The following is a 20,839-nucleotide window of genomic DNA, read 5'->3' as shown; positions in this document are numbered from 1 at the left end:
ACAGAATATTCAGGCAGGACTGCAATTGTAATGGATTAAATATCATCATAAATGGATGCTGTGATTGTTACTTAGAAATGAACATGATGGATGTTTGGATTTTGCATATCTCCTTTTTGGACAAATGAAGAGAGCACTTTTTGTTTGTATAAAGAGTCATTGCATCTTATTGTGAAATTGTATGAATATGTACAGAAGTGTGTATATGGTACCAAATAACCAGATGAGTGAATTATTTCATTTATTAAGCACTTTTCTGTCAGTTCAAAATGCAACTTTCTATACTCTAAAAAGTTTGTGATGCTTCAGCTAAACTGCTTAGTTTTCATTTTTCCTCTGCCACTAGGATTTCTATCAGCTTCTTCCAGTAGGAGGAACTCAAGAGAGACAAAGCAGATGAAAGGGGAAAGGAATAGTCTCCCTGTTACAGTCTTACTTTGCCTTTTAATGTCACCCTTCACCTTGAGACAGCAGTTGATTCCAGTCTCCAGTTTGGGTTTTCCAAGAACAAGCTCCATTTTGCTCTCCCAAAGGTAGCAGCTTCAATCAGGCAGTCCCTCCTCCCTGTGAGTCTGCTCTCAAATGTGTAAGTGTCCTCTCACCAGCTCCTGAGATGCTGTTAATAGCAGCATGTAAGAAGACCTCAGACGTCTGAGACCTCGCTCTGAGGAACCTCTTCCCTGATTACCCATGATAATCACATAGTTGAGTAGCAACTTGTTCTTAAAGGTCCGATTCCCAGCTTTGGGGTTCTCTTCTTTGAGCTGCTGAAGTACCATTCAGGGGATGTCCTCTGTACAGATGATTGAGTCCAGCTCTAAAAGGCCTCTTGTGTGAGTTTTTAGGTTCTCTTAACACTATCTTGTTAAGTTGTGATATGACATGTGAGAGTTGGATGTGAGATATGGATGTGAAAGTTGGAGTATAAAGAAAGCTGAGCACAGAAGAATTGATGCTTTTAAACTGTGGTGTTGGAGAAGACTCTTGAGAGTCCCTTGGACTGCAAGGAGGTCCAACCAGTCCATTCTAAAGGAGATCAGTCCTGGGTGTTCATTGGAAGGAATGATGCTAAAGCTGAAACTCCAATACTTTGGCCACCTGATGCGAAGAGCTGACTCATTTGAAATGACCCTGATGTTGGGAAAGATTGAAGGCAGGAGGAGAAGGGTACAACAGAGGATGAGATGGTTGGATGGCATCACTGATTCAATGGACATGAGTTTGAGTAAACTCCAGGAGTTGGTGATGGACAGGGAGGCCTGGCATGCTGTGGTTCGTGGGGTTGCAGAGTTGGACATGACTGAGCGACTGAACTGAGCTGAACTGAACGAACACTATCTTCCTCCCTTTGGTGTCTGACTCCTTTAGTTACTATCTCTGTTACTCATTTAACAGTTCTTTCTGTATTAAATTCTCTCTGTTGAAATATCTTGTCTGGTTTTTATTTTATGCAGTCTTAATTTGATCTCTAAGAGTTGTATGAACTAAGATAAGTCATCTTCCCATTCAAACACTCAATCCCTTATCTGTTTAACTAGAGGGTGGGGGTTGTGGTTACAGAAGGAGGAATATAAATAATAACTGGTCTTTCACAACTTGTTTTCTGAGAAATGCTCGTCAAGCATTTCCTTCTTGCAAAATAATACTCATGGCCATGTGGACTTGGGAAATGTTAACTACTCTAGAAAACTGTGAGAGAATCACAATGCACATAAGCTCTGAGAAGCCCAGCAGGAAAGAAACCTATTTTGCTTTGATTCAATATCTCCCCTAAAATTCTTTAACTCAGGAAACTCTTCTCTTTTCAGTTAACCTCTCTTACCGCTCTATGACATACACTGAGAAATTCTTAGCAGTTCCAAAGTTTTGCAGATTTTTTTTTCAAGATACTTTCATTGAGGAGAAATATAATGCCTATAATATATAATAGATCTAATGGGTTTTATTTATCTTTTTCAGCTCTAAGCATAGATATTGACTGATAGTAATGTGCTTTGTAGTGAAATGTATAGTAAATGCTGAGGCAGGGCAGGAAGAATGTTAGAACACCAGGAAAATTATTTCAGGAAATGAAAGACAAAGTGAGAGAATTTGGGAGGGGATTATAGGACAGACTCACATATGGTTAAGTGAACAAGCTATGGATTCAACTGCTTAGGTATGACTCTCAGCTCTAGCCCTTGAGTACCACTTGATTCTGAACAAAATCATTTGTCTTCACTGTCCCTGGGTTTCTTATCTTTAAATGCAGCTAACAGTAGTATATTTCACAAGTTTGTGAAGGAATTAAGTATAACATAGTATATAATGTGATTAACACCAACTTGTACTTAATTATTTCATGTAGTCTCAAAAACAGGAAAAGGCCTTGTATAATGACTTAACTTAGATAATAAAAAAAAATAGTAATGAAATTAATATAAGCTGTTCAAAATGGAAGGAAATTCAGAGGATGTCTATTCAATCCCCCTCATCCTATAAAACTACGTCTCCCAGAGTCTAAGAGATTTGGTCATGGAGCTAATTAATAGGGAAGTTAGATGGAGATTAGCTTCCTCACCCTTAGTAGAGCTATTTCAATTAAACTTTAATTTGTTTGACCATAGAATTTTTTTTTTTTTTTTTGGTATTTTCCTGGATAAAGGCAAGAGTAGTAATTCCAGAATATTGCTTTCTGGGTTCAGAGCTCTAGCTGATCTCAGTGATTTTTAAGACCCAGCTATGGTTAGTGAGGAATTTATTGATCTGCACAAACCATACCACATGCTTTCTCCTGTTTCTAGTTCCTGTTTCCCTAACATCAATCTATGTGGGAGAAATATGGGTAGAGTTAGCATCAGGAGGAGCTGGAATAGAAAGGGATAAAAATAGTCTCATTCATTTTTTTTCAGCTTGAGGTACAATTGATAAAGTTATAAGATATTTAAAGTGTACAATGGGATGATTTAATATATGCATACATTGTGAAATGATTTCCTCTTTTAAGTTAATTAACATATCCATCATCTCATGTATTTACTTTTTTTGATGAAAACATTTAATTTCTGCTCTCTTAGCAAATTTCAATTATACTATACAATGTTATCAACTATAGTCACCATTCAGACCCTATTTATCTTATAACAGAAAGAGTGTTGAATGAGCAGAAAGGAGATGAAGGCTTAACTACTGGAATACAAATTTTTTTTTTTTAGAACTGGATGACCAAGTCTGCTACTCATATTTTCTACCTCTCAGAATCCCGAGGGACACTAACACTGGGGAGGTAGACACTTCACATCCCCGTACTGAGGAAACTCTTCTGAGCTCTATTAAACAGATCCAGACAACCATGTTTATTATTGTTTCATTTAGTGATACACTTAGAAAGATAAAGAATATGAGATATAAGAACAGTTATAATATACAAGCCTTCTACCACTTCATGGAATTATGATGAACATATTATTTTAAAAGAAGAACTGAATGAGATAAAACAACCCTGTACTGCAGTCCAACTGAAGCTATATACAATGCATATATAGTTTATGATCTATGTATAATTCATATGTATAAAAACAACATACTTCATTGACGTAAAATAGCACAGCAAGGTTTGAAACAAATGGCTAAGCTCAATGCAGGCTTTACAGTGCCCTGAAAGCCATTTTACTAGCATAAAGGCCTCCAACATGCTGGTATTAACCTCCTGATAAATATTTAGACTATTTATATTTTGTTCTCTTCAGAACTAAGCCAAAAATAAATATATTTTAAGGCAACCTTTAGAAGTGTCAACATTTCTTATTTTATCTGCTTTGTGACAAATGTTATTCACAGTGACAATTAAAATATTGAACAATTAAGGACAAAGATTGACAAATTCATCCTGAATCCATTGTATCCTTTTATAAAATTTTCTCTAATGTACAGAAAAGTCATATTCTTTAGCAACCTCCACTTTCCAATTGTGAAAAGTAACATTATTGCTTTTCTGCCCATACAGGCTTACTCAAAGTTATATGTTAGAGATTTCAATTTTGATTTCATGTTCAGAAAAGCATCTATACAAGTCTCATTGCTATTTTTAAAAATTCAGAAAACAAGAACTTACTGAAAACAGGTTATTATGGCTGCAAGCTATTCCACACTGTTGCTCACTTCCATTGTATCTTTGGATAGATAAACTATCCAATATACAAGGTTGAATCCTGCAAATGCAACTGGGAAGAGAATCCGAGAATATTGGTCTATTTTACTGGTACCTCCAAAGGTTAGTGAGACGGGTGGGGGGGTTACAGGTGTTGACTGTAAGATGGGAGCTCTTGTGAGGACTTTGCTGGCCTCAGGGGATGGAACTATTGGCAATGTCAGAGATGTGATTCTTTTCTTCAGATGGTACTTGGAATCAGGATGCTGTAGAGGAAAAATATACATATATATTCTGCTTAGGTAAAGGAACAAACATTAGTCATTCATTTTATCATCATTGACAGATGTTTGCTGACACTTTATTATATAAGTTGAGCTTCCCTGTGGCTCAGATGGTAAAGAGTCTGCCTGCAATGTGGGAGACCGGGGTTCAATCCCTGGGTCAGGAAGATCCCCTGGAGAAGGAAATGGCAACCCACTCCAGTAAATCTTGCCTGGAAAATCCCATGGATGGAGGAGCCTGAAAGGCTACAGTCCATGGGGTCACAAAGAGTCAGACACAACTGAGCAACTTCACTTTCTTTCTCTTTCTTTCTATCATATAAGTTAAAGTACCAGCAAATTATTTTTTCTTTTTTTTGAAGTAGACCATTTTTAAAGTCTTTATTGAATTTGTTATACTATCGTTTCTGTTTTATGTTTAGATTTTTTGGCCATGAGGCATGTGGGATCTTAGCTTCCTGATTAGGGGTTGAACCTGCACCCCCTGTGCCTGCAATGAATTGGCAGGCAAAGTCCCAACCACTGGATCACCAGGGCAGTGTCATCAAATTCTTAATAATATTTGATAGTGCTACTTTTCCAAGAAAGTGGTAAAACAAATTCTAAAAACATTGATTTACTAACAGCCACTGATAGTTCAGTTGGTAGAGAACCTGCCTGTAATTCAGCAGACCCTGGTTGGATTCCTGGGTCAGGAAGATGCTATGAAGAAGGGATAGGCTACCCACTCCAGTATTCTTGCCTGGAGAATTCCATGGACTATATAGTCCATGGGGTCTCAAAGAGTCACACATGACTGAGCAAATTTCACTTAATATCCTATAATTTAATACATCAGCAATTGATGCCAAGCATGATCCATGTCCCAGGAACTGTGTTGAGTATTGTACTATTAGGAAGAGATAAGCCAGGTTATAAGGGTTTATCCACCCACCACCCCAGTTATGCATAAACCTATATGGCAATGTGTATAGGCAATGAGAGGGAATGTCACGATGACAGGGAATTTCATTTTGTAGTATGTGGGTAATTAGTTAATACCATAAAATAACAGCTCAGTTAAAGGATAGCATTCTTCTAGACAGGTTCCCAGCCTACAGCCTAATATTCACACATTCATATATCTGAACCAACTGAGGTATGAACAATAGCAAACAAATTTTAAAATGCTCATGTACCTCAAAAGCTAGGCACAAAGTAGAAATATCCATACTATTCTTCCCTTGAATGTGACTGCCTCTTGGTCCAGAGTTCTGTGTTGTGAGCTTTCTGCTTCCTGTTCAGAACTTCTCTACTGTCTCCTTCCATCTTAAGTTACCAAAAATGATACATTTATTAACCTCATAATTATTATATGTTCTTTTCCATCATTAGCTTTTCTGTTCCACTGAAATCAGAGGACAACCAATTCTAGTCTTGAAAGGGATATTCAGTGCATTAAGTAACAGATGAGAGGCTGAGATCTAGATGTGGGAACTGCTTCACCCATGCTTTCACAGCCAGTAATCAACCAGCCTGGTTAATCTCAGTGCTTGCTATATCCCAGCATCTTCTCTTCTTCACTCTATAGTATCGAGTCTGCTTCAGAGACTCTAATTCTGTTTGCTTTAGACACCTTTCAACATGGTGGAGACTAGGGGGGCTTCTTCTGATTCTTATTTTTTCTTGTCTACAGCCTGTAATAATCACTCTCCTTGTGGCTGGGTTGTCCTTGCTGAGTCCCTGCCTTCACACGCATGCTGTACATTATCCCTGCTCTTGTAAAACTGCCTTGTTTCCTCTCTGGCAGCAAAATCACCACTTTGCTGCCTGGCAGGGTGTGTTATTCACATGGACAGACTCCCATGGCTTTAGAGAGCAGCCCCATGGCAACAGCATGAGGCGGCCACCTCCCCGGTGCTGGTGGAACCGCGGGACCGGAATGGCCCGCTGATGCGGTGACACTTGGACTCTGGGAAAACAACAACCCCAAGAACCTCTTCTCCCTCTACTCCTGAATTTTGCTTTGATTTGTCAGGGATGTTCCTGAACATCTAAATAGTAATAGTCATCATAGAGAATTCAAGCCCACTGTGCTTTGGGGGGCCATAGTAAATGCTGTTTCTTTACCAAAAGCAAGAATAAATCACTGTAAAGTCTGATTTGACTTGACCATGGTGAATTTCAAGCAAAGAATATCTTTACCTGTTATCTGTTGACCAGATATTGGGCTAGGCCCTGTGGACAGAAATAAATAAATCAAAGGTGTTGGAGGCAGGAGAGAGTTTCAAATAGAATATTGCCCAGTGTACTGATCTTGAATAGGAAATAAGTGACATTTTCTATTAAAGATATGTGACAACCTTCTTTGATTCTTTGCTTTATAAACCATTGTCACTCTCTTTTCATAAATTCTATTCATTCCTCAAAGTCAATTTTAAGCTTCACTTTCTTACTGGAGCCTCCTTTCATTTCTCGTGCCCTTATTGATCATTCTTTCTTTTCAGTGCCTACACCTGTAATATACAATTTTCAATCTAGATATTGATATATGGGTGTAATATCTGACATTGTACACAGCTGTCCTGTGTGTTAGTCTGTTTTACCAATAAATTGTTAAACAACTGAAAAAACTGTGACAACTGAGGACAGTTGTGCCTAGGGTCACCAGTAGTGCGTGGATAGGACCAGTGTAGTGGTATCCCAGTCTCAATATGTACTGCCTGTCTTAGAAGATAAATATAACATTGTCAGCCAAAGCTTTCTATCATGTTTCCCAAATTCTAATTTGAATTTTCAACTATTATATATGTTATCAAAATGTTCTTCACCTGAAAGAGAAAAATGTATCACTGTTTAATCCTTTAAAAAGAGTTCTCCTCCTTCCAGATACACAGAACATGAAAATATTTTACTCTAATAAATTTTCTAAGTATCTTACTGGAGAATAAAGAGGGCAAGGCTTTAGAGCAGATCTTCTTTCCAAACCTGTCTTGATTTTTAATAGCATGCATTGTCTATCTGTCACCTATGTTTCTTTCTTTTTAAGGGAGAAAGAGGGCAGACGTGAACAAGTTCACTGAGATGGAAAAGTGTAAATTATAATCCAGCATAAAAATATAATGTATTGTCTTATCTCCCTCTCTCTTTTGGAGATGTGGGGAGAAGTTATTTGTCAATCTCTTGGCATGTCACAGTGTCACAAATGACTTAATGAGAATTGCCAGATAGCCCTTGTTCAGAGTTAAGCAAGATTGTTCAAGACCTAACGCATGAAAAATTTATGCATAATAGCATTAGCTTGGAATTAAACATCTCCCATGACAGGATCCTTCTTTTCTTCATCTGCTTCCCTAGGCAGTCTCTATGAAGGGTTGCTTAGGAGTTAGAGGGAAACAGAGTCAGAAAGCCCTAGTCTGCAGTTCCACATTTACTACTTATCTGCTGTATGACTTACACATTGCAAAGGAGTCATAAATTCTTCCTAAGCTTAAAGTTTCCATCTTTAAAGTTAGAGACAAAAAATAAATAAATAAATAAAGTTAGAGACAATAATTATTTCATCTGTAAGGGTTTTTTCCCTTTCTTTAAGAACTTGAGAAAGAAAATGCCTCCGTTATATGCTTCCTGCCTACTTAGCTGTTACAGTTCTTCTTGCTATCATATTTTCCCTGTAAACATTACTTCTGTTGTGCTTTATCCCCCTTCCTAACTTGAAATCTCCTTAATGTAGAAATCTCTCTTAATGGTAGAGGGCATATTATTTTCATGTGTTAAGTACTCCAAACTACCTAGCCAGTGCATAGAACACAGTGAATGCTTCATAAGCATATGCTAAATCAATAAATGAATGAAAATCGAAACATTTTCTGAGACTTACAAGAGTTTTCAGGCAAAGAGAAGGGAACAAAATATTTCTTGATTATTTTCTATTTTAGCATATTGTTTATATTACATTATATTATAAGTACCATGCTTCCCAGATGGCACTAGCGGTAAAGAACTTGCCTGCCAATGTAGGAGACATAAGAGACATGGGTTTGATCCCTGTGTCAGGAAGATCCCCTGGAGGAGGGCATAGCAACTCACTCCAATATTGTTGCCTGGAGAATCCCCGTAGACAGAGGATCCTGGTGGGCTACAGTCCAAAGGGTCACAAAGAGTTGGACACAACTGAAGCAACTTAGCACACAGGCATGCACATAGGTACCATATCTAAACACTTACCATTTACAAGCACTGCCTGGCACTCTGCCTGCATTATTTTGCTTATTCCTAGAAAGAATCTCTAATGTAATAATATTTTGTTTTAGAGTTGAGCTAATGAAGGTATAAGCAGGGAGCTCACACAAGTGACAAGTGGTAGCACCTGAATTCAGTCCCCCTTAGATGCCTAAGAGCAGGGGTCCCCAAGCTCTGGGCCACACAGAGCTTGGGGACCCCTGTCAGATGAGAGGCAGCAATAGATTAGAAATAAAGTGCACATTAAATGTAATGTGCTTGAATCCTCCCCAAACCACCCCCAACCCCAGTTCATGGAAAAATTATCTTCCATGAAATCGATTCCTTGTGCCAAAAATGTTGGAGACCACTGCTAAGAGCATAATCTTAATAAATACTGTTTTTCCTTCCCATCAGCTTTAGGGTTTAGGGCACAGTTGTTTCTCAGCCACAGTTACTGACATATTGGTACTTCTTAGTTGTGGGGACTGTCCTGTACACCATGGGGTGTTGAGTATCATCCTTCTCCTCTATCCATAAGATACCTGTAGCACCCACATCCTCAGAGTTTTGACAATCAAAAATGTCCTTGTATCATGACATACGTCCTCTGAGGACACCCACCATTGAGCATCACTGGTTTAGAATTACACTGTCTCATTGTACAGCGATGGCTGGGGGATTTCTGTGCTAAGTCACTTCAGTCGTGTCCAACTCTTTGTGACCCTATGAACTGTAGCCTGCCAGGCTTCTCTGTCCATGAGGATCTCCAGGCAAGAACACTGGGGTGAGTTGTCATGCCCTCCTCCAGGGGATCTTCCTGATTCAGGGATTGAACCCATATCTCTTATGTCTCCTGCATTGGCAGGCAGGTTTTTTACCACTAGTGCCACCTGGGAAGTTTCTGCTGCTGCTGCTAAGTCGCTTCAGTCGTGTCCGACTCTTAGCGACCCCATAGACGGAAGTCCACCAGGCTCCTCCGTCCATGGGACTTTCCAGGCAAGAGTGCTGGAGTGGGGTGCCATTACCTTCTAGCAGGCAACAAGTACAAGGTTCTCAAGGAAATGCCAGAGAGCTGAATAACCCACAAGCTGGATAATCAGTTCCTGGATAATTAGAAATCGGCAGTATAGAGACTGGACATCTAAAATTTAGAAGAATCTCATTGAGTTTCTGAAATGAAAAGAAAGCCAATTTTGCAAGCCATTCAAGCTACAGGTTTGCATCAGATTCTGCCTGCCCCATTGTAAGCTCAGCAGCTTCAGTTGATGGTAAAATAGGCTTTTGTCAGAGTCCAGATGAGGGCTCAGCTTGGGGCTGTCACTGTTTTGAGTGGAATACCTGTGGTTTTGAATTTTTCCAGGGCTCCCCTGCTGCTCAGTGCCATCCTGCTTTGGGTATTTTTAGAGCATTGCTTTGTTTTAGGTAACGCCATATTGCAAAGGTACTTGGAGTCAAACTGGACATTGTGACAGTCAGTTATTTGGTATAGGGATAAGGCATTTGGGAAGTACTAAGAGCAATTTTGATACAATATTCAGTGAACCTAATATATTAAAGAGGAGGGAGCAATGGGTTACCTCGTAGGGGAGATATTTCAACAAGGGCTGCATTACTATAGGGCAAACAAAGCATCTGCTTTTAACCGGGGCACCAAAAACAAGAGAACATATTTTTTAAAACATTTAGTATTTGACCATTTATAAAATGATAGTATTAAAAATTACGGAGAAAACGAACTCTGTCAAATGTCATTACATTTATAACTGGTAGAACTGGGAGCAGAGACAATTCCAGAATATCTACAGAGAAGCAGCTGATTAGTAGCAATCTGGTAGGTCAGTGGTGCTAGAGACATGTCTGAAAACCACACTGAAATGTTTGGAGAGTCCTGAAAGGAATACTAGATGGGGATTTGATGGAAGGTATAGGGAAAGAGCTAATTGCCTACACTTCTCATCTGACCCACCCCACCCTCTCTATAAGTCATATGATGGTGCTACCTTGGGGAAGGGGCATCATGGTCTTTCTGGTGCTCAGAGTCTCTGATGGTCTTAATTCAATTGCTAATTCTTTGGAATAATGATAGTACTCAAAGAAATCTCAGCAATATTAGGAACAGGGGAGGTAAATCTATGCTTCATATTTCTCTACAGAGGTGAAGGGCAACATGGTTATGGCCCAGCAGATGTTTCAACCTTGAAGGGTACAGAAAGGACAACGTGTCTTACTTGCCTCTCTGTGCCCAAGTTGTGAATAACTGACTTAGTGTCTCTAGATCAGGGCCAGGCTCATCTTTCTGTTCTCAACATAGGCACCACTTCCTCCAGAATCACCTGCTCCAGACTGAGTGAACACTCTTGCATGGCCCTTCTTCAGCCTCCTATACGTCTGTAACCACAAGCTTTATCACAGCGCATTGGCAGGGCTCCTTGATTTCCCTCTCTTCCTGCTTGATGGGCAGTTCCAGGACAGAAGAGGCTCTGTCGATGTTGCTTACTAATGAACTCTCAATGTTCTACAAAGGGTCTGCATATAAAGGCACTTAATAAATGCTTATGGTATGAAAAGAACACATAGGTACTCTATAAATTGGTGTCAGGTGACAAGAAAAATAAACCATGCAATCAGTATAAACACAGTTATTCTCTAAACTAATTAAATTTTGGTCAACTTTATAGATAATTTGTGAAAAACATCACACCTTCCATGAAAAAGAGAAGTCACGTTGGATGTGTTGAGTAGTGGGGCAGAGGATTCATTCTTAAGAACTTGGTGTTGAGGACTTAGATGTTTAAAATAAAAAGAATACTAGGAAAACATTCCAAAAGAGATCAGAGTCTAAATTCAGTCTTATCTACAAAATAAGTATACCTTAGACAAATAATAAGTTCTGAAACATAAATACAGGAGTACTTTCTAATGCCTAAATAGCATATCATATAAAAACAATATGGAAAGATACCATATAAGCGGGAAAGAAGCACTGGAGAATTTCTTCTCAAAATCTAAAAATATAAAGTCCACTTCCAAATGCCTTAAAAACAGAAAGGTTATTAATCTGTAGAACACTTCTGAAGATTTAGATTTAGTCTCTTCAGGTATGAGTACTAGATTTTAAATGTCTGAATTTCTTTATCATTATTATAAATTTCAAGGTCAAATTCAAAGCAATAAAGTTTTCACATTCATTCTAACCAGTTTCTTGTGAAAAACAATGTGTACTTTAAAACATACAATTTAGAATCACATGAAATATCCAAGCACTTAATCTCATTTCAGCTTTGCCATATTGGATTGCTATTTCAATGTCCAGCTTACCCAAATAATGTTATTTTGATTACAACTGAATAGGCATTTTTAAATGTCATGGTATTTGAAAGAAAAAATGGCCTTGTAATCAAAATATACCATTGTGCTGTATAAATTCCAAATACGTAATTTATGTTTGTTCCTCTATATTATAAAAGGCAATTGCCAAGTTTTGACATAAATAAATAAAATGTGCATGTTCTATGCAATCATCTGTATTTATTTCTTGATGCTTACAAGGTTTATATTGTTAGGTTTGGTTACTTTTGGTTTTTATTTTTATACTTTGACTTAGCCTTTCAGAAACAAAAGTCTCCTTTTCATTGCCTTGAAATATTATAAGTGGAGCCAGGTTTAGAAATATAATTTTTCATAGGAAAAAAGAGTCCACTTGCAAGGAAAAAAGTACTTTGAGATGATTTGAATCCAATTTGTTTATACAAGTTCCAAAGGACAGCCTAATTATATGTTACTATATTCGAACTATTAGAAGATAGTCTATATGAAGACCTGAGATCTTAAATTCCATCTTATTAATAAATTATACCTTTAAAATAATAGACTTAGGGAATGATAACTCTGTGCTTTCTCCAAGGATTTGAGATCATATCCTTCTCAGTAATCCATATTTTAAAAATGTTGAAGTAAGGAAGTTGGTCTTTCCTTTTGTCTCAATATCAGATCAATGACTATATTCAAAATCACTTTTCTTGCCCTTTTTCTCATGAATTTCTCCTCTTATTTTTACTGTACTTGTCAAATAAGACACTGTTAAATGGTATTTTGATAAATATTAGTTCTTCTTCCTTTCTAGATATATGTTAGTATATGACCTTTGGGCAATATAATAGTTATGTGTCTATATAAGTAAAGACAGGTTGTAACATAATCACATGTTTTTACAAACAAAATAATTCTCAAAAATACTTAGAATTTATCTTTTGTGAAAAATACAATTTTCAACTCATTTGAACTAGGTCTTCAGACTAACATATTTTTGTTATAAATTTATATTTTTGTGACCTTTGAAAATACATGTGTGGGGATGTGTGCATGCTCAGTCATGTCCAATTCTTTGCAACTTCATGGACTGTAGCCTGCCAGCCTTCTCGGTCCATAAGATTTCCCAAGGAAGAATACTTGAGTGGGGTGCCACTTGCTCCTCCAGGGGATCTTCCCAGCCCAGGGATCAAACCCACATCTCTGGCGTCTCCTGCAATGGCAGGTGGTTTCTTTACCACTAGCACCACCCAAACATCATTAAATGAAAGAAAGAATTTTGGAAATCACCTTACCTACATTCAGAAAAGGTCTTTTTTACCCAGTGGTATGTACTCTTTCATAGTTCAGTCTCTGAGCAAGTGCTGGGGAGGTTAGGGCATCAGCCTCTGTGTAGTTGTGAATATTAGGATTTCTGGAATCAATTCTTAGTTTTTCTAAGTGATTAATGTTTCCCTTCTCTGAGCCTCTGTTTTTTATTTTCAAATGTAATTTGACTGGATTACTGGATGGCAGACTTCTTTTTTAATGAGGTCTAATTTAAGGAAAAACTTTTTAAATGATGAATTGCCACTTATCATGGACTGGTCTTAGCCTTTGGAGAAAATGCAAATTCTCAAACAAGTTTCTTAGTTTATCAAAGAGAAACGTTTCAATAAAAATGATCTTTTAAAGCCAATAAATAGCTCAGTATTTGGAAAATAAAATACATATAATGTTATAATTTTTATTGTAAAACTTAAGCAAGGATTAACTAGTTTTGTGATTTGTAAATATTTGTGAGAATTGATCAATTATAAACAAATTTTCAATTCAAATTGTCTGCATTACTTGATTTTGCTCAAGAGCTACAGTTTGGAGTTTGTATTGAAGTAAAAATGTATACTTGTCCATCAATTCTACAATCCTTTTTTAAGAAGTACATGCAACTTAATTGTGAGAATTTATTCATATACATAATTGAAATTTGAGGGCACATTTATGACCCTTGAATTATTAATGCTATCATTTATTTTTTATTAAAAAATGCTTTGGGGACCAGCACTTAGTCACCACAAATCTAAACTTAATTTTATAGGTATTTTTCACTGATTAAGTCTTTGCAAAAATTAATATACATAAATATGCGTATTTTATACATATAACATGAATGTGAACATGAGAATGTTTTCATGTGAATCAAAATCTTGGCTTATGACTCAGCATTCACAGAATCTCATATACACATCTTTCCCTTCTGGATTAAACAAGAAGCAGATTTCCAACAAAAATTGTTCATAGAGTCCCTGTTTGTTTCCTTCAGACTGTGGAACCTCATTAAGAACGTTTTTTTATCTTTCTTTTTAACTTTATTCTCCCTGGTCGGTATATGGGAACCCATTCAAAGGAAGCATCTAAAGGCTGAGAATTTTCTCGTCTCCTCTGAGAACTTGGAATCTGCCAGTACTACTGAGGATGATGAAAGAGGAATACCAAAAGTTTAGAGCAAAGATCAATGAAGGATTGTTGCTTGGCTTTTCCTGTGAGGTTGGAGAAGTTGACCTTGGAACCAAAGTTACATAACTTTATTACTAATATTATTTTTGGACTATCTACTTGTTTGCAATAACTATTCAGGCTGCCTTTTCCTATACAGTGTGGGTAACATTAGAAAAGTAAACAATTACCAAAACAATCTCAGCTTCCAGGGGTTCAGTCGCTTTTGCTATTGTCACTGGGGGTGAGGCTGCAATCTGCGCCTTCCTTTTGGCCTTTTGTGTCTGAAGATTGGTAAAGTAGTTGACAGCAGCAAACTCAATAAGAGCAGAGAAGACGAAAGCAAAGCAAACGGCTATGAACCAGTCCATGGCGGTTGCATAAGACACTTTTGGCAAGGAGTGCCGGGCACTGATGCTTAAAGTGGTCATGGTTAAAACAGTGGTGATTCCTAAAACGAAACAGAATGAGAAATGCAGTATTAGCATTTGCAATCGAATAACAGGCTCAAATGGGAACTTGTTGGAGATTTCAGTTACAAATGTAATTTTTGTTATTTTGTTATTTTTAATTGTTCACAGTTATTACCATAGGCATTCATATTTTTGTATCCTTCAATACCTCGCATACATTGTAGTTGCTCAAAGTTATTTTTTGAAGTGACTTAGTTTAACAATAATAATATAATAGCAAATTATTAGTACATGAGTAATACATTCTTGAACTTGTGAGCATATTTAATGCTGATATAAAATTTCATCATATTAATAAATATTTGTATAGATGATAAATATAAAATTAGATTTCACAATATTTTAATTTCTAGATTGGTTTTTTAAGATAAAATATTTAATCATGAGCAAATAATTTCATCACTCATCTTGCAGCAGTTTTCTGTCTTGGAGGATTTATATAATCCAAAGATGGCTAGCGTCATTATATATATATTCTTTTATAACTTGAAGAAAGAGATCTGTTTTAGTATGGTAAATTAAAAAGTCAAAATTCATCTGAGATTTCAATTAAACTCAGGTCTTCCCTATGAACTACTAAACTTATAATCATGAAAGCTGAGAAAAAAATTGGGTTTTGTTACAGAAGATATTTTCTGTTACAGCTCTTTTTCTTATTTAATTTTGTTCCGTCACACTGTTAGTGATTCTATATAACATAAATGTAACTAAATATTTAGTCTGAACAATAGGAAATTGGTGATATTTAACTGCAATTCATGGGGTCGCAAAGAGTCAGACAAGGCTTGAGTGACTGAACTGAAGACCTAAAAAAAATGGCAAAATTTTTTATGATCCTACCTAAATAAAAGGGAGATATATTTTGTGTATTCAGGGGTTCAATATCTTAACTTTTGATTTCATTGAATTACATGTCATTTTAAATTTCCTACTTTTTCTAGTTATGAAAAAGCAAATTGAGATAAGAAATTCTCCAAAATAGGACACGTGAAAGTCATAGGAAACCAGCCAGAATTCTTGCTGAGACAAATCTTTTGTTGATTCACCACACAAATTGTGATAAGATGAAGGTTACTTCATATGAAACATGTGTCTGAATGAGATAGGAGTTTATTTCCTTTGTGGATTGAAAAAGTTCACTGGTATGAATATTCCCCTTAAAATACACAAGCAATGTGAGCTGGAGGATGATGGAAAGTAGAGCCCAAAGAGTGAAGCATACCAAAGACAGTTCTGGCTGGAACAGACTCCTTATTAATCCAGAAAGACACCTGGGAAAGAATGACTGTCATAATGCAAGGAGTATAGATCTGTATCATGAAGTAGCCCATCTTCCTTTGCAAGTGGAAATAAACTGTCATTATTACGTATTCACCTGTTGGAAGACAGGTATGTCAGTATTATTGCTGTTGACAACGTGCAAAAAGAGTGCAGTTAGAAATAAACCTTACAGATCCTTAAATTAATATGTGTAGGAAGAAAATAGCAAAGACATTTTTCAATGTATGGCAAAGTTAGTCGATCAGCAGATGCTAAATGCATCAGCTCATTGTTTTCTGTGGAGTTCTTTGTGTCACACACATACAAAACTACTCATTCTAAGGCTATTCAAATCTTTATATATGCACATGGTTGCAAAATCCATCTTAAAGCTACTCATCACTTTAAAACTGCAAGTTTAGCTGAGAATGGCTAATGCAGAGGAAATACAAACAGATATTTTGAAAATGTGCACTGGAGTCACCTTGTAGGATTCCATTCACATGTTGGTTAAATTCTTACCTGTGTTAGATTTAATTGTCTCACTAGAGACTGTTTGTCCAATCAGATCATACTGAAGGAGGCTTGAGGATTCTTCTGGGACTTCCACTGAGTAAAGTGGTCCTTTTTTCCATGTATATATGATTTCACTCTTGGGGTAAGCATCTGAATTTTTTAGACAAATTGCAGTAAATCTGGCTAGTTGTGTTTTTTTTTTCTTTCAAAGCAAATCTTGTCCATTATGAAAGGAAAATACAAGCATAAATTAAAAAAAAAACAATTTTTTTCTTTAATCCTGGGGACCAAAACCTCTATGTATAAGATTGACGGACATGATTAAGTAAGTTAATTCTAGGAATTATACAGAGAATATCAGAGTAGTATTTCTCTTTTGCTTTCCAGCCTGACTAAAACCAAATAATTATGTATTTTGAATACATTATTTAACTCTCAGAAGCATTTTGTCACTTACAACTGCCAAATTTGAGCGGACAAGCATGCCCATCCATAGGAAAGTTAACCAGTTTCATAGGACAGTCAGCGTTGATGGTAAGCCTAAGGAACATTGAAATAAATAGTTCTGAGTTAGTATGATGGACAAATCCTTTGAGCAGAGGACAAAGAACTGAGGAAGCCTCACCTCATGGTGTATAGAATGGTTCCATTCTGCATTATTCTGAAGAGTTTATTAGGAGTTGTCATGTTGTGAGCAATTGATTTTTTGCCATTCCTGAAAAAAGTGTCAGGTGTCCAGATTTTACTGACCATCAGGTTATTCAAACTCAAAATCTCAGTTGGCCCCCCAAACTTCAACCTCTCATCTGTCCAAGTCTGGCGGAAAAAAACGTCCATCGTGTATTCCTAAGAGAAAGTAAGATATTCATGCATGCTGGGTAGGTGGTTCATTAAGAATAAGTTTATTCACTAACTTACATACGCAATACTAAAATTTAAGAAATAAAGCAACTTTTTATGACAATAGCCTATCAGGAGAACTATAACCAGTGAATTATTATTTTTCACACTGTAAGATTGTAATGTTATTATAGACGATCATGTTGATATTGTATAAACCTCCCTTCTCCACCTTCACCTTCAACATTCTTCCTTTTTTCTATCAGTAATCCATGTCTCTATCTACTGACCTCCTGATTTCTCTTGTTTAATTTAGAATAAAAATATAAGATTTAATCTAGGTTTTGGATTGGCCTTCCTACCATCAGTTAGTATAATCATTCCTCTTAGCAACTTGTTTACCTTCAAAAATATATCTGAGCAACACAGTGCCACTTAGTACAGTTCCAAGGATAGAGAAACTTTACTTGATAAGCATACTTTGCACATCATAATTATTTTATATAGTTCTCAGAGAACATAAAAGCAAATACTACCATGATTACTCAAACAGAGCCTCATTTAAGTATGCATAATCAAAATTATGTTTTAATTTGTGGCTTTTATGAAATAACATTAAGAACTTAAGTATTATGCTGAAGGCCTTTGCTAAAGTCAATGATAAATAGCAACTTATAATTATGTCAAAATATTGCCAAGAATTGCTTTGTATCCTTTATATATTTCTTTATGAGACCTATTACTGCAAGTGGTGATTATATTTTAAAAATATAATTTGACATACAGTATATCCATATAATGGTGGTCCAGGCTATAACAAGCCTCTCTTGTATAAATACACTTAAAAAAGAGACACACGCATAAAATAAAGTTCTAAGTGTCCCCAGATTGCAATGCTACAGTAGAATATAGTTGTGATTATTTATTCTTGGTGTGAATCATACTCAAATGAAAAAAATTGATAGTTAAATTGTTGAGGATTCTGAAGAAATGCTGACTCTTCTCTCTCACCTCTTAAGACATTTATCTCCTAAAGTGCTCCTTAGTCTCTGCCCCTCTTGTTATTTTTTTTTTTTTACTCTTTTCTCCTTTCCTTTCTCTTCCCTTTTTCACTCCTTTCCCCCTCTTTAAATTTCTATTCCTTTCTTTTCTGCTTATATTCTCAGCTCAAAAAGCAGAAAATGAAAATCTCTAATAGCTGTTAATCTAGAATTACATCCCCTAATTCATTTAATGCACCACTTTAAAGAGTTATGTTTTTCTTCGGTTTTAGTATTTACATTTTATTTTTAGGGGGACACACTACCTGAGAAACGTCAAAGAATATCATGATACACTTTGTTCTAAAAAACTGGTTCAGTTGTTCACTGCCACTTACTATAAATACCCTCTGACGAATCCTACAGCCATCTGTACCTGGAACAGAGTTCCCAGAACACCTACTGGTCCACTTGCAAACATAAAAGGTGGAATGCAGTAGTCTTTCCAAAGGACTCCCTTTACTGTTTTATTAACATGTACTGAGAATGGGGCACTGCCAAAACAGCCACGTTTTATGTTTAATAGATCTTCTCAATATACTCTTACATGGCATTCCATCTTTGTTGTTTTTTAACTCCTCCATAAATTTCCTAAAACTTCATAAAGATGGGGGAGAATCTTCTCTTTGTAAGGAAGAATCGGCGCTTGATATGTGAACAGAAGAGAAGATGTCATCTTAAAAGTCTCCTCAGATTCATGTTCAAGCAGAGCCTTTAGTGAAATGTGAAGGAGATTTGGCCAATAATCTGTTCTAATGGCCATTCCTTCCCAGCATGAGTGCATATATTGCTTTTAGATCTGGAGCCAAGTTTGTTAACAATGTCCATTATCATTCATTCTGGGACTCAGTCCGGTCCTCCTTTAAGCAAAATTACTCTCCTCACTCAGCTCACTCACCATCTCCACGTCTGACACGGGCCCAAAACTCGTCACGTAAATGTCTGTTTTGACTTCAGTGACAGCACCTGAAATTAGCCCATAGGGACATTTATCATCAATGATGTTAAGGAGATTGAATGAAACGACTGTTTCACAAAGTCCCTTCTCTCAGCCAGAATCTATAACCCATCCTAAAGTAATTCCAGTAGCAAGGGTCCTTTAGTTTTTCAGCTCTTAAAAACTCAGATTAGTTGCATTATTTTGAGTTTATTCCGGCCAAATTGCAAAGTTTAAGGAATGAAGGAAAACTGGGTTAGTGTTCTGACAACTACAGTAATAATGTTTAGTGATAGCTTTAATGGAACAAATGCTTAAAAATGTGTTTTATGTGAAGAATCTCATTTACATTCACACACCCTATGAGACAAGCACTGTTCATACACCCCACCACTGTTGAGAAAGTGGAGGCTTAGAGAGTTCAAATGACTCACATGTAAGTTCAGGAATTGAGGGAGGGACAGGGACTGGATAGCCCCCTGCCCCAACCCCAGTGCCCTGCAACTTCCCACTCTGCTATCCTGAGGCCTCTGGGCCTTGGACTGGCACTAAGGGGGAAGAAGGGCACACATGTCACATACAGTCTAGGAAGGACTCAGCCTCTTACCTCCAAATCCCGGTCGCAGCCGATTGTCATAGCCTTCAAGCAAGTTGTCCAGGATCCGACTGATGTTTTTGGAATAGAAGTTTCCTTCATCTTCAAGTTTCCCTAGAGCATTTTCTACCCTGTGAGTAGACAATCAATGATCCTCCCTCCCAGGCCCCCCAAAAATAGGCTGTTCATTCCAGCCTCATCTACCCCACCATACAGATGAGCCATGCCATCCAGGCTGCTTCTATGATTTGGTATAGAAGTCACCCAGTGGATGTATGCTTGCCCTTTCCTTAGAGCTAAAAGGAAAAGTCAGAAAACAAAGTCTTACCAGAGAACAATGTACAGACAGGGCAGAGGCGACACCATCCTGCGGTGCACTGAGGTGCCTGGCTCACCCTCCGCCTGCCTTCTCCTCCTCCCAGCCAGTTCCCCTTTTCCAGTTAACTAGAGCGCTCTCCGGGACCACTCATAGCCCTTCTTGTTTGTGTCCAGCCAGTAATCCAGTAGATGAAGATGGAAAGGTTGCCAGCTAAACGTGGAGGGTTCCCCTTGATCTCTTCTCTCTCCGTTCTGTCCTTTCACATGGAACAAGGTGGTTTGGGGTCCTAGAGTATGTCCCAGTGGACATTTATCCTCCTCTGACTGATCAGTTGGGGAATGAGAGTCTGGAGGGACAGTGCATGGTCAGAGAGCCGTGACAATAATCAAGTAAGGCATTAGGGGAGATTAGAAGGGAGAAATTCACTGCTAGTTTTGGCATGGACTTAGCAGGGCCCTG

The 20,839-nt window shown here is 37.3% G+C and overlaps 1 protein-coding gene across 1 annotated transcript; it reads right to left on the bottom strand.

Moving 5' to 3' along the window:
- Nucleotides 1-4,119: 4,119 nt before the first annotated feature.
- GABRA6 (gamma-aminobutyric acid (GABA) A receptor, alpha 6) lies at nucleotides 4,120-20,427 on the bottom strand. The gene is made up of 9 exons (XM_010855336.1): nucleotides 20,390-20,427; nucleotides 20,074-20,192; nucleotides 19,428-19,495; nucleotides 17,275-17,495; nucleotides 17,107-17,189; nucleotides 16,656-16,799; nucleotides 16,096-16,248; nucleotides 14,592-14,851; nucleotides 4,120-4,395 (listed from the first exon to the last, which is right to left on the bottom strand). The coding sequence occupies exons 1-9, from the start codon at nucleotides 20,425-20,427 to the stop codon at nucleotides 4,120-4,122; spliced, it is 1,362 nt and encodes a 453-aa protein (XP_010853638.1).
- Nucleotides 20,428-20,839: the final 412 nt, after the last annotated feature.

This window comes from Bison bison, unplaced genomic scaffold (assembly GCF_000754665.1).
Source record: "Bison bison bison isolate TAMUID 2011002044 unplaced genomic scaffold, Bison_UMD1.0 scf7180017864363, whole genome shotgun sequence".
NCBI classification, from domain to species: Eukaryota; Metazoa; Chordata; class Mammalia; order Artiodactyla; family Bovidae; genus Bison; species Bison bison.
The sequence above is the reverse complement of the archived record's forward strand: the minus strand, read 5'-3'. Positions and strand labels throughout refer to the sequence as shown.